The sequence below is a fragment of the Bos mutus genome, chromosome 27 (assembly GCF_027580195.1).
Source record: "Bos mutus isolate GX-2022 chromosome 27, NWIPB_WYAK_1.1, whole genome shotgun sequence".
NCBI lineage: Eukaryota > Metazoa > Chordata > Mammalia > Artiodactyla > Bovidae > Bos > Bos mutus.
This window is the reverse complement of record NC_091643.1, coordinates 14445462-14459984: the sequence shown is the minus strand read 5'-3', so window position 1 is coordinate 14459984 and position 14523 is coordinate 14445462. Positions and strand designations below refer to the sequence as shown.

The window sequence follows — 14523 nt, the reverse complement described above, 5'->3', positions numbered from 1 at the left end:
TCTTGGGCAGAGTTGATCTTGGTATTGAAGATCAATACCAATACTTGGTATTTGCTTGTTCTTTCTCCGGAATGCCATGGGAAGGCATAAAATAGGGTTCTTCTTGGTTATGCTCCACATTGCTCAGTAGTTATGTCTTTCTTCCCTTGGCCGTGTGCTAGTTTCCTGGGGCTCAAGTCCTTGCTAAATAGAGTAAAGCGGCAGTGGAGCAAGGTCTTGGCTCCTGCTTTTTCCTTTTCGTATTATTTCTCTCCACTCATCACTTTCCTATACTTGGGGAGACATATTTATTTCACTTTGAGCAAATGTAACTATAGGTCTTAAACTATAGCTTGTTAGTGATTTGTTTTGGTTCCTAGCCTTCAAAATGAAGTCATCCATGGGTAGAAATGTTGGGGCAGGGAATGATGGTCTAAGACAAGCAGAAGAAATACACATTCCCTTTAGAAGGTTTGGTAAGTTTGGAAATGAAACTATATCCAAGGTTGAACACCAGTCTCCAAGGTTCATAGGTAAAGAAAGTGGACAGTTGCCAATCCTTTGGACATGTCTTATGACCGACCATTCTCCACCAACATCACCATTATTCATACTCATGTATGGGAAGACCAGATCTATTCTCTCCATTATTTCAGCATTTTGAGGCAGCTGGGGGCCCTCATTGAATACTTCGAGGTAACCACTCACCAGGCTGAATCTCAAGATTCAGCCACAGGTATCTCTCTCAGTTCTGTCAACAAAAATATAAAGATTTAAAGCTGTAGTTAGAGGAGGGCTCCTATTCATTATCTTCAGTTGTCCAATAACCCTGGATGTGTGTTAGGCTAAAGGTACCCTATCACGCGAATTCAATCTCTAGACACTAATTCCTCTGCATAGGCCTTGCGGGCGTGCTGATTAGGATGCAGAGTTTTCCAGTACAGATTCTTAGAGCCGGTTGTGTTTCTCACCCGGATGCAGGTGCTGCCAATGTAGACTGTTCTGACACCTCCTTCCATTTCACAGGAACTGACAGTGGTGAAGTCCTCCCTGACTCCATCCCATCGGCTCCTGGAACTCTGCCTCATTTCATAGAGGAGCCAGACGATGCTTATATCATCAAGAGCAACCCCATTGCACTGAGGTGCAAAGCAAGGCCAGCCATGCAGATATTCTTCAAATGCAACGGCGAGTGGGTCCATCAGAATGAGCATGTCTCTGAGGAGAGTCTGGATGAGAGTTCAGGTAAGAATGGGAAGCAACGGAAGAATCTGTGGTGGCTTCTCAGATTTTTCTGTCAATATGACTGGGGAAACCTGTGTTAAGTCAGACGCCTTATTTGAGTGAAGTCATGTTAACAGTATCCGAGGAATATAAGAGGAAGTCGTGTCTTGAAATGACCCCACAACACTCCTGCTGGTCTACTCCAATATGGTAGACGAGCATTTTTTATTTTCCTGCTCTATATCACATTAAGACCTAATTTTGTATAAAAGTTAATATTCTCCCTGGAAATAAAATCAGGCAGTCACTGTTTTCATTTTCTGAATTCTGAATATTTTTTTCATGACATAAATCTTTCAAGAAGCACCCTTTTAAGCAGCCTAAATTCAGTTTCTCTAATCTTTCTTCCTGGCTATTATTCTTGTATGCTTCATTCTTTACAGCTGATGGTTTCTGAGTCGTCTGAGTTCTTTTGATTACTGTGTAATGATAAAGAAGTTCACATTAGAAGACCAGATTTGAATAGGATCTCCTGTATAAAAGAATTTCAGGACCATCTTTATTAGCTGGCTGATTTGTCTGGTGAGGAGTGATGATGAGAATAGTGATCATATTAGCTAATATTTATTGAGCACTTACTATTTAACCAGACCTTATCTAAGCTTCTGATACACATTATCCTACTGTCTTCTCAACAGCCCTCTGGGATAAATAATGCTGTTATTGCCTTCTTATAAATAAGGGAACGGAGGCTCAAAGAGATTAAGTGAACTGTGGGCTTGTGCTGGATATCTAAATAAGATCATTTGACTCAAAACTTTCAAAATGTATTACTTTTATATTTTAGCATATAATAAAAATAGTATATGCTTTTGAACTTTGGCTTCTCAGACTAACAGAAAATTTAGCCTCATCCTAAATCCAATTTGATGTTACTCTATGTTATTGATTTTTATTAGTTCTAAACTTACTAGATGTCAGATTTGGAATAAATAAAGTCATGAATAATTAGGAAGTTGTATCAGCTTAATTTATTAACTATATACCAGTCCTGATTAGTACACTAAGCTAAGTCTTTCAGAGTATTCCAGGAAGGGGAGGAGGCAAACTCTGATGTAGACCTTCATACCTACTAATAGGTATGACCTATTATAAGCTACTAATATATTATGACCAGTATAAGTGCAAATGAAGTTATGATAAATATCTAAAGAGAAGTAGATGGTGCTAGGGAGGATTTTAAAAAATCATGTCTAACTGGGACTCTCAGGAAAGGTGTGGAAGGCATAGCATTTGAAAGGAGCATTGAATATGTAATTCTATTAAGCATAATTGATGCTACACTCTATTGAAGAGAGAGGGGTCTCAGTGGTCAATATTAGCAAATGAAAGAAAGCTGAGTGTGTGTTCTACTTAGTTTGGTTTGGTTGAAATATAAAATTGATACAGGAGATAGCAGTTGATAGCTGGAAAACAGCTGAATTAGTGGCATGAAAGACCTCAAATATCAGAGCAAGAAGTCCTTTACTCAATTTTATGGATATTTTCTTAATGGTAGGGATTGATTATATTGACATACAGGAATGCAATGGCTTTGAAACTATACTTCAAAAGATGAATCTGGAACAAGCCTTTGGGATGGTAAGGAGAAGCAGGAATGGAGAAGTTAAGAGACTTGAGTAATTCAGCTGAGAAAGTAAGGTCTGCTTCTTGAGAAATGGCCACAGAAATAAGAACTAGATAGCTAATGTGACAAGCAGTGTCACAAATCGGACTTAATAGCTGAATGATTGAATGAATGGAGAAATAAAAATGAATCTTTTAACAGAAGGAAAAGGGTTATGCAATTAATATTAGTAATCACATTAGCAAGGAGAAAAGTCTGAGATCATTGTTTGAACAAACTATACTTGAAATACTTATGGGATAATGAAGAGATATAGATCTGGAACTAAGGCCCTCATCGTAAAGAGTGAACCCATGGAGATGGAGGAGTTGTCAAGAGAGAATGGGCAATATGACAAGAAAATGGACCTAGAGACGCAGACACACCTCCTGAGGAGTCAGAAGAGGAACATCCGCACCCAACAAGGAAGTAAGCAGGGTATGCTGTGTTCCAAAGCAGAGGGTGAAAATCATTCCATAAAGATCTTCAGATATTACTCTGTCTCTGCCTAGGAACAATGAAGGAGGCAAAGAACTGAACATATATATCAACAGTGCTAACGATTATGCAGTTCTGAGCTAATTTGGGTTTGTAGCATAAATGTATCAAAAGGTAGAGAATCACAATTCCCTAATCATTGCACTTTGGAATTAGAATGAGGAAGAAAACAGAAGTGCTTGTTTTAGATATACTATTCTTCAGACCAAAAGCATGCTTAGAATTCCAGTTTCTAAATGTGAGGATGGGAAGGGATCTCAGTGGTCAACGTAACAGCTCTGTTTTGTTTATTAAAATAAAAGGTTCCAAGAAACACAAGTAGTTCTTGGCATAGCTATTGCTAGAACCCAGATCTCCTGATCTTCACTATGGATATGTTTCCTTGATACTATAAAGGACCATACAGATTCCTATGGTCTCCTTCCCAATCAAAATATTGACAAATTTCCTTACTGACATCAGGATGGGTTTCATCACCTGTCTCAGCATTTTCTGTCATCAAACTGTTTAATGTTTAATTTCCCAAGTATAATCCTTATCGCTATTCCACTGGAGTTTGTCTGTTCCTTTCCATCTCAGCCATGTCTCCAAGGGCTAATCCCTTATTTTATGTTGTATATCCAGCACTGATAGAAGTTGGTAACAATTAAAGGTATAGAGACATTTCCAGGATTCCAGGTGTAGTTTCCTCCTTTAAAGAAGGGTTTGGCAAAAATCAAAACCAATGAAAAGAACAAACTGAATCTTCGTATTGGGAAAGTTTTTGCTTCTGTGTTCCAAAGATTGGGATCATGGAGAGACCTAGGTGAATAAATCTGGTGTTAAGAGAGTTTGAGTCACAAACAGCAATCTCATTTACCTTTGCATGAAGACTTCCAAGAAAACTCTTGATATTTGGGGAGAGAGTAACAAAGGGAACAGCATTGCCCATAGGACAAAAGCCTATAGAACAATGTGAAATATGAAAGGTATATGTCTCTTAAACTCAGCTAGTCCAACTGGAGAGGGACTCAGATACTAGTGGCTCCATAGGGTTGTGTGTTTTTTCCTCAGACATTTCTGTCCTAGATTTTGCCAGTAATGAACTGAAAATAGCAGAAAACCTTTGGGTAAACTGCTGCAAATAACAGATAGGAAGAACATTGAAAAATGGTCAGCTATTATTTTATACTACTGCCAGAAAATCCTATATCCATTCTCATTTAAAAACCTCTTGATAAATATTGCAGGCCCATTTAACACTCTACCCTCTTGTAATTTCACAACATTCAGTTTTGTCATTGCTTCCTGCTTTTAATTCCTTTCTCATTGCTAGGCAACTCCATGTCTTGAAGACAGCGGCGTTGATTACATTCTCTGCCTCCATGTAAAAGTCTCTGCCTTTGCTTCCTTAAAAAAAAAATAAAATTAAAAAAGAACAATAAAAGTCACAAATTTCAAAGGAACTGGGAAGAACAAAAAAAATCATAAATGACAAAATCTGAAGAGATTATACACTGATTTTAAAAAACAAGTGTTTGAGAAAGAACTTAAATTTTAACAACTACCTTTTGAAAAGAATTTAATAAGCACAACCTTTTCTTCCAAGTTATTTTGATTGAATCAATAGAAAAGAAATGTCTCTCCCTAAAACTGTTTTTTTCTTCTGTGTGCTTAATGAAAATCGCTGTCTACCGAACACTGCAATTATGTTTCCTAAGCTCTGTATTCAGTGGAAAAGTGGACACTGGAGCAAGATGAGTGGAGATATTAGACCCCAAACTAATGCATAAGTGCAATTAAGGTTGGAAACAAAATGGCCTCAGGTATTGAAAACTAGATGCATTACCCCTCCCTTGGGTTTCTTCACTGTGGAGCTGGAGAACAGGAGTTGGCTACCTTACAGCCTTAATGGCTTTTGATGGGGTCTGAAAAATAGTTCCTGCCAGTCCAGGGGGAGTGAATGACACCAGGAGACCAAGAACAGTGGGACCACATTTGACCAGGGGTAGACTGACGCGACGCAGCAGCAGCAGCAGAAAATTATCCATGCTGTTAAGAAGTTGAAAAGTATCTGCTTCAACATCTTTGGCCAACATGGTCTCCATTTTTTAATCCCAGAGAACTTTGATATCCTTTTTACTTACAGGTTTTCTTTCTTCACTGAACTAATGGGAAATGCATAGGACCTGGGAGTATTGGGAGTCCACACAGAATCTTTTGTATTTCCAAATTGGAAGCAATAAGTCCTTTCAGTTGTTAAAGGCTGCAAACTGCCTTTGGTCTTTTCTGGTAATTTGGCCCCGTCATCTAACAGTTCAAATAAGAAGAAAAAGGATTGTGTGTTTTCATGCAATTTAGCTTGGAAAACCCAGAGCAAGAGTTCTTTCCTGCAAAAGGCACAATTTATTTGACATGAGTTACTGTGTTTGCACAGACATGGCTATACCTCTTAGTAATGTACACTTGTAGTTCTCTGCACAAGCCAAGCAATCCCCTCTCATTTGTTCTGCCTCATTTCATTTGGAAATATGGGAAGTCTTCTTCCTTTATTTTTCTTCAGTTAACATCTGGAGTTGAGAGGCAGTCCCAGTTCAGGCATCGTGCCCCTGAGAAAAGGGTGGATTGTTCCAATAACCCAGAAATTAAGAGTTTTAATATAATAAGCAAGTGTGTGTGCACACACACATACACAGAGAAGAACAATAACCAGGAAAACTCATCCTTGGCAAGCAGGATAATGTAGCCTGTGGGAAGCTTGAGTTATCAATAAGCTTAGCTACTTCTTTATTGTTCAATAAAAACGGAGTTCCCTTAACAAGCCTCCCTGGTTCTTATTCTGCCTTGGAGATATCGAACTCTAATGAGTGAAATAATGTGTATTTCAATGCATTATGGGAAAAGTCTCAACTCCAGTAAACTAATATTTTTCTTCTTAAAGAATATCATTTCAGGGATTTCACTGAGAGATTTCCTTCATAAAGAACTGGAGTCACTCTCTGGGGAGAAAAGGTTAATGGATTGTGTTGAGAAAAGGGAGAAGAACAGAAATAAAAATGTATTAAATCTTTAAAATTTATATCTAAGAACTTTGCTATGCCGGTGATGGGGATTTGGATATAGTATCTTCCAGAAAACCATTAATTTGAAGTTACCTTCAGTGTTCACAAATCACCAGGATACATTTGGGAAGCATATATTTGAGACCACAGAACACAGAAAAATCCATCTCTCAACTGTTCCATTACCAGTTTGTTGGTTTAAAACTCACATTTATAGAAACATTCTTCCACCCCACCCAGGTTTTATCCTGTTCATTACTCTGTTTCTCAGAGAGGACCCACCTATTCTAAAAAGGTGTTCGGGAAAATATTATGAATTCCTTCCCAAAATTTGTGACAGAACATGCAGACCTTGTCTTGTGTGTCTAATTTAAATCTGTCCTACCAAAAAAAAGCTGTTTAATATCATTTCATTCATAGCAGAAACAGAAGGCAGCTAACCATCTTATATAATTTAATGGCAAATCACGATATCAGCCCGATATTTGTTCTAAACCCTAAATTCTTAAGCAGTGTCTTTGGACTTTTATAGTCTTTTCTGTTCATACAGCATTTAGAAGTGTGTTTCTTTATGCGAAGTGGGAATTATAAAGATATTTTAGAAACTGAGGATAGTCCTGTGGTTAAGAGTGTCAATATTAGTGCAGTATGACACCTACCATTTTTGAGATCTGTTTATCCATTTACAGACTTTCTTAAGGTAGGTATGTTGCTTAGTATCCTTTCACTTCAGCTTTGCCTTGTACAACATGGCAGTTATAATTGTATCTACTCTGGAAACTATAGTAGGGGTGGTGGAACCTAATGTGTGTGACATACTTAGCTCAAGGTCTGGTATATAGCAAATTCCCAGTCGAGGTTAGCCTTCAAAATGATAAATATAAAACTGCTAAAATTGTGTGTTATTTTATCTTTTCAGTTGTAAAACATTTCATTGTGTTTTACAGTATTACCAATGTTTAAATAGACGCAGTAGTAGTTTCTATGCTTCTAAAAACAAATAGAAAATTATGAACTTTTACAGTTCCAAAAAGTGCTGGTATGTTGTTGTTGTTCATTCACTAAGTCATGTCTGACTCTTTGCAACCCCATGAATCGCAGCACCTGAGGCTTCCCTGTCCTTAACCATCTCCCAGAGCTTGCTCACACTCATGTCCGTTGAGTCAGTGATGCCATCCAAGCATCTCATCCTCTGCCACCCTCTTCTCTTGTCCTCAATCTTTCCCAGCATCTGTATTATTAATAGGTAAAGACTTGTCTTTCATGGAATGACATCTCATTTGCCTAGGATTCACTGCGTTGATATACATTTTGTCTTGGTGATTCCCAGAGCCCCTGGTATCACCTAGGGAGATAGAATTGGTGGGATAATCTCAGGATGATTTACTACCAGGAAGTTGTTGTAGTGTCTGCAGGAATGAAAAGCCATTGACTGGGGCAACAGGGTTGGAAATCATGAGTGGGTTACCCACAAGCTGTGAGTGTGAGGTCTGAGTAAGTCATTCAGGGGTCCTGTCCTCTAAATAACTCTCCCTTCCCTACTCCTGCCTCTTAAGTTTCCCTTCTGTCTGTTATCAGACCACACTATCGAGTTAATTTACTTTCCTCTGCCAGACACCTCTGTGATGATTAATTCTAATCTCCGGTGAGGACGAAACTGGAGAGCTTGGGTGTATTCTTAGTTTCTGTACTTAAGACTGAACTTGCCATACTTCTGAGGGATACGTGGAGTGGTTATTATCCAGGGGAAACTAAAGAGTATTCATTAGGCATAGTGCACTTTCAAAGGAGGATTTTTTTTTTTATCAAAATACATTTTAATCTTGTTGCTAGGATAAAGTGGCAAAAGACATTTAGCCCTAATTAAGCATCTGCCAGTAAAATGAAATATGGATCTACCTTTCAATTAGCTCCATTTAATTTGCTACTTTCAGTATAGCATGTTGGCCTGAAGACGTGTAAGCTCCCTTAAGAAATGGAAGCACAGTTCCATCTAAAGGCTTCTTTGCATCTCAAAATTTTAAAACTTCAAATACGGATCAGATTCATGTGTCTTTACTAGAGCCTTGCCCTAGACCCTGAGCTAAATACTGGGCCTTCAGGTTGTAGGTAGAATGGCGCCCACCCTAGAAGCTTTTGGTGGTGCTATAGAGAGGTTAAAAGCTTATCTTGTGTGATCTTTGGCCACCTGTGCTTCTCCTCTTGTAGAATTTGTCACACTCCAACGTTTGGGCAGGTTGAAGTGTCTCCTGCTCTATCCACAGCTCCTTGAGAACGAGAATCTTCATCATTTGCTTTGTCACAGTATCTTCAGCGCCTGGCAAAGTAGCAAGCACATCTGAGGCCTCAGTACAATGTTTTAAAATAATGTATGTTGTCAACTGTGTCTTTGATCTGTTTCTTATGATATGGGACCTGCAGCAAAATAATAGGACTAGTAACACCATCGTTTTAAGATGATGGATATGATGACATTAATAGAAGTAAAGGGACATACAAATGATATAATGATTAGTCAAGAATGATATGTTCTTCAAAATTTGGGGAAGCTTACTGTTTGAGTCTACTTTCTGGGCTCTAAACCTTGGCTTCCTGTTGTTGTTCAGTCACCAATCATGTCCAATTCTGTGCATCCCCATGGATTACAGCATACCCTTCTTCCCTCTCCTTCACTGTCTCCTGGAGCATGCTCAAATTCATGTCCATTGAATTGGTAATGGCATCTAACCATCTCTTTCTCTATCGCCCCCTTCTCCTCCTGCCCTCAATCTTTCCAGACATCAAGGTGTTTTCCAAAGAGTTGGCTCTTCGAATCAGATGGCCAAAGTATTACAGTTTCAGCATCAATCCTTCCAATGAATATTCAGGGTTGATTTCCTTTAGAATTGGCTAGTTTGACCTCCTTGGGGCTCTCAAGAGTCTTCTCCAGCACCACAATTTGAAAGCATTCTTTGGCGCTCAGCTTTCCTTATCGTCCAGCTCTCACATCTGTACATGATTACTAGAAAAACCATAGCTTCCGCTACTTTTGTTGGCAGAATGACATCTCTGTTTTTAAATTTTAATTGATCCTTGCTGTCTAGGTTTGTCATAGCTTTCCTTCAAAGGAGCAAACGTCTTTTAATTTTATGGCTGCAGTCACTATCCACCATAGTGGATTCATTTTGGGGCCCCCAAAAATAAAATCTGTTGCTTCCACTTTTTTCCCCTTCTATTTGCCATGAAGTGGTGGTACTAGGTACTAGATTCCATAATCTTATTTTTTCTAATGCTGAGTTTCAAGCCAGCTTCTTCACTCTCCTCTACTACCTGGACTGCTGCTGCTGCTAAGTTGCTTCAGTCGTGTCCAACTCTGTGCGACCCCATAGACGGAAGCCCACCAGGCTTCGCCGTCCCTGGGATTCTCCAGGCAACAACACTGGAGTGGGTTGCCATTTCCTTCTCCGATGCATGAAAGTGAAAAGTGAAAGTGAAGTCACTCAGTCATGTCTGATTCTTCTCGACCCCATGGACTGCAGCCCACCAGGCTCCTCCATCCATGGGATTTTCCAGGCAAGAGTACTGGAGTGGGTTGCCATTGCCTTCTCTGACTACCTGGACTAGTAAGAGACAAATGGGAAATGGCCCCTTGGATACATGGTGGATTCACTTCTTCAAGCGGAATGGGCTTTTTTCCCCTCTTCTTAGTAGACAGTGGAATGAGATGGGGCTGTGTCAGAGCAAAGTACACGCATCAGAGGGACTGAGGGATCTAAGGATATGCTGGTCTGTTAAAGGAGGTTCTTGAATAAGAGGTGGTTGCTTCTTGTGGGCAGTTTGATATTTTTTTTTTTCTCTTGCCCTAAATTGAGCAAGATCCCATGCTACTCGTGAAGTTGTATTAGAATAGTTCTTTGGAGCTTTATCTGTGGAAGCTAACTCAGTAGACTCATTCTCTGGGCTAATTCCCGATCATGAAACTGCTCAGTGTAGCAAACCAGGCCTGGACTAGGCATGACACGGGCTAGAACAGCCCAGGGAAATGGGCACGGAGATCATGCTGGAAAACAGTTCACCACAATCTAGTCGCAAGCCTCTTAACTACTTTTGTGTGGTTTGAAAATATTACAGGAGGAAGAGGGATTCTCCTTTTTTCCCCTTGAATCTGGTTATTTAGTTATTTGAGTATCCCACTACAGAGAATTTCCAAAGACTGAACATTCAGTTGTGGTGACGTGTTTAGCCTCAGAGAACCATGTGAAACCCTCCCCATGCACCCATCCCCAGGTACATCTGAGAACTGGTTTGCAGAAAAAAACCATGGCAGGATGGTATTGATGGGCTTCCTAAAAGTCTGATAATGATCAGAAGATGAAAAGCAGAGGGACAGCTGTTAGGTACTGGCTGCAGTTGGCATGGTGTTGAACGTTAAGTAGTACTCTAGAACCCTTTTCTAAAGAACAAGTTAGGACTTAAGCTAGAGCCCTTTTGTTAAAAGTGGACCATAAATAAATACTCTGTATCATCTTAGGGAAAAACTCAAATGGGCTTTTTGGTCAACCTGATAACATTCAGCCTTTTTCTCTCTGTTTTCTTCTTTCTTCTATATCTCTCTTTTCTGAACAGTGAAGCATATACTTCAATTAGTTTGAAAATTCCCTAACTTTTATTCTCCCAACAGGATTAGACCTGCTAAGAGTAACTAGTGTTTCCTATCTGATAAATACGGGGATTATAGCAATAACTGCTGTCAGCATTTTTCTCATTTAAACAAATAACGGTGACACATGATGAAGCTCTGTGCGGCTCTGTTGTGTTTAGTACACGCCGAGCAATTACTCATCTGCTGCCAGCATTCGTCTCTCTACAACTAAACCATCCACAGTGTAGAAAGCTTATTAGCATTTCAGTTCCATAGTCATATTTTTATCTTCTGTAAGACTCTCCTCCATAACAAAGGCTGATGGTTATAATTTGCACAATAATTTAAAGGGTTGGACTTTTCTGTGCCTATTAGAGTTGCACAAGTTATCAGGTACCCGGCTCGTCTTATTTATGACATGCCAGCTTCCATTTGCCTGGGATTTTTGTTCCCCTGTAGCACTTCCTCTGAACAAGTTAGCTGCCATCTCTTGAGATGGAGAAGTAGATGATGATCTCTACAACAGTATTCATTGAGGGGGGCTGGGGGGTGGGTAAAGGTGTCCCGAAATAGAGCTGCTTTCAACGAATGTTTCTCAGATGTGATTTCTCATGTATATATGTAAATACACACATTTATACATTTATGTGTATACGTTTATTAATGCATGTACACACTGTGCTCAGTCGTGTCTGACTCTTTGTGATCCCATGGACTGTAGCCCGCTAAGCTCCTCTGTCCATGGGATTTCCCAGACAAGAATACTGCAGTGGGTTGCCGTTTCCTCCTCCAGGGGATCTTCTGGACCTGGGGATCAAACCTGCATCTCTTAGGTCTCCTGCATTGGCAGATGGATTCTTTACCTTTGCACCAACTGTACGCTGTGCTTAGTCGCTCAGTCCTGTCCAACTCTCTGCAACCCCATGGACTGTCAGGCTCCTCTGAGGGCTGCCAGGCTCCTCTGTCCATGGGGATTCTCCAGGCAAGAATACTGGAGTGGGTTGCCACTGTCTCCTCCAGGCGATCTTCCCAACCCAGGGATCAAGCCCAGGTCTCCCTCATTGGAGGTAGATTCTTTACCATCTGAGCCACCAGGGAAGACCACACCACCTGGGAAGCACTTTATTAATGCATATATATATACACACACACACACACACACACACTATATCACTCAAAGAACAATAGTGAAGGTTTACGAGAGTATATATACTCTTCCCTGGTGGCTCAGATGGTAAAATGTCTGCCTATAATGCAGGAGACCCGGGCTCAGTCCCTGGTTTGGGAAGATCTCCTGGAGAAGGAAATGGCAACCCATTCCAGTATTCTTGCCTGGAAAATCCCATGGATAGAGGAGCCTGGTAGGCTACAATCCATGGGGTTGCAAAGAGTCGGACATGACTGAGCGACTTCACTTCACTTCATGAGAGTATATATACTATTTAAGTTTTTATTTTTATGAAATGTTTTTTGTTATGGTGGAGAAAAGTATAATGGAGACAAACTGCCATTTCCCACGGGTTTTCCTGGAGAGTATGGTTGACAAGGCTAAATACTTCACGTTAGAAGAAAAAGGCCTGGTATGGAGAGCACACTATACTTTGTGGGAGAGGGGAGGTTAGCTAATTCACTTGTGGCCTTCTTTTTTAATTTGAATACAGTTGTTTTACAATGTTGTTAGTTTCTGCTGGATAAGTGAGTCAGCCCTAAGTAGACACGTATCCCCTCTCTCGGGCCTCCCTCCCACTCGCCCCCTCCCGCCCCTCGAAGGTCCTGGTCGAGAACCCAGCTGAGCTTCCAGTGTTATACAGCAGCTTACCACTAGCTACCTATTGTACACGTGATAGTGTAAATGTGAAGATGCTACGCTCTCGATTCAGACCGCCCTCCCCTCACCCGCTGTGTTCACATGTCCATTATCTATATCTCTGCTTTGGAATTGGGCTCATTTGTACCGTTTTTTCTAGGTTTCATATATATGGATTCATATACAGTATTTGTTTTTCTCTTTCTGACTTACTTCACACTATAGGACAGACTCTAGGTCCATCTATGTCTGTACAAATAACTCTCTTTCATCCCTTTTACTGGCTGAGTAATATTCCATTGTGCATATATGTACCACATCTTCTTTATCCATTCATCTGTCATCAGACACTTACATTGTTCCCATGTCCTAACTGTTATAAACAGTCCTTCAGTGAACACTGGGGGTACATGTGTCCTTTTGAATTATAGTTTCCTCAGGGTATTTCCCCACTTGTGCCAGTAGGATTGCTGACTCATATGGTAGTTTTATTTTTAGTTTTCCTAGAGGGGATGGCTTCACAAGACTAAAGACCTCATGTTAGAGGAAAAAAAAAAAAGCCTAAGCCAGAGAGATGCTATACTATTTTTTTGGGGAGGGGTGGTGTGTAGATTGCAGAATTACTTATAGCTTTTTAGAGAAGGCTGACACATCAACACTACCTTCCAAAGCATACTGTGTTTAGAAATAGTTGGTTGATACTCATTCCACTTCTCCAAACCCACAGGGAGCCTCTTTGAAGGACTTGAAACCAAGGCACTGTAATGCTGAAATCATGACTTCAGCATTCCCCTTTCAGCTGCGGTTAGTCTGAATGAGAGGTTGCAAGACTTCCTGACATGAATGGGGTGAGATCAATATGACCTTCCCTGTGGGAGTCTGTGGCCAACTGTCTGTGCTTTCCAAAGCAAATGTATGGCTGTCCATGTGTAGTAACTGTGTTTATCAAGGTTTAGTATTTGATTCTCTGACATCTCAGGGTCTCGCTGACCTTCAAGGGACTGTCTTACCCAGGGATAGCTCATTCCTAGAGATGCAAATGACTCACCTGTAAGCACGTCCTTCATAAGCAAACCAACAGATACAGAGCTTTACCCCAATATTCCTTTTATTAAACTCTTATTCTCCTGCCCTAACCTGGGACCAGGTACCAGACAAGTAGCAACAGCCATTCTCTCCCAGAGTCCACTGAAATGAAGCAAACTCACCAACTCTAAATCTTTTTACCTTGCCTCTCCAGTTCTTCCCAAGGAAACTGCAATAAAGTCTCTTTCCCATGTCTCCTGACCCCTCTGCCTCCTGACAGACCCTGGTGCTTCCCCATGTAGCCCTGGGTGATGTGCCTCCTGTTTCTAGGGATCTGTGAGTATAAACTTACTCCATGTCTGACTGTCTTCCTCTGTCTCATTAAAACAGGCCCCAGGTACCCTTTAAGCACCACAGTGCCTAGGTTAACTCAAAGCATGTTTTAAGGTTTGGATAGGAAATTCTCTGCTTTATAAACACGATGACCTTGAACCATTTTGAGATGCTATTTATCTTCATTTGCAACCTAGAAGAAGCTGATGGGTTTAGATATTCTTAAGAGAAAGTAAAAATAAGTGTGTGTGTAATACACATGCAAATATATATATGTGTGTATATATATATATGTAAATATATATTTGTGTGTGTATATATACACACA

General features: G+C 40.3%; 1 protein-coding gene across 1 annotated transcript in view; it reads left to right on the top strand.

Annotated features, from left to right (window-relative positions):
- The first annotated feature begins 546 nt into the window (after positions 1 to 546).
- Positions 547 to 14523, top strand: part of LOC138985927 (netrin receptor UNC5D-like) — a 52798-nt gene continuing 38821 nt past the window's right edge. Inside the window, exons 1-2 of the mRNA XM_070364111.1 lie at positions 547 to 715; positions 1006 to 1224. Of these exons, the coding sequence (XP_070220212.1) occupies positions 547 to 715; positions 1006 to 1224 (388 nt within the window). The remainder of the gene's footprint in view (positions 716 to 1005; positions 1225 to 14523) is intronic.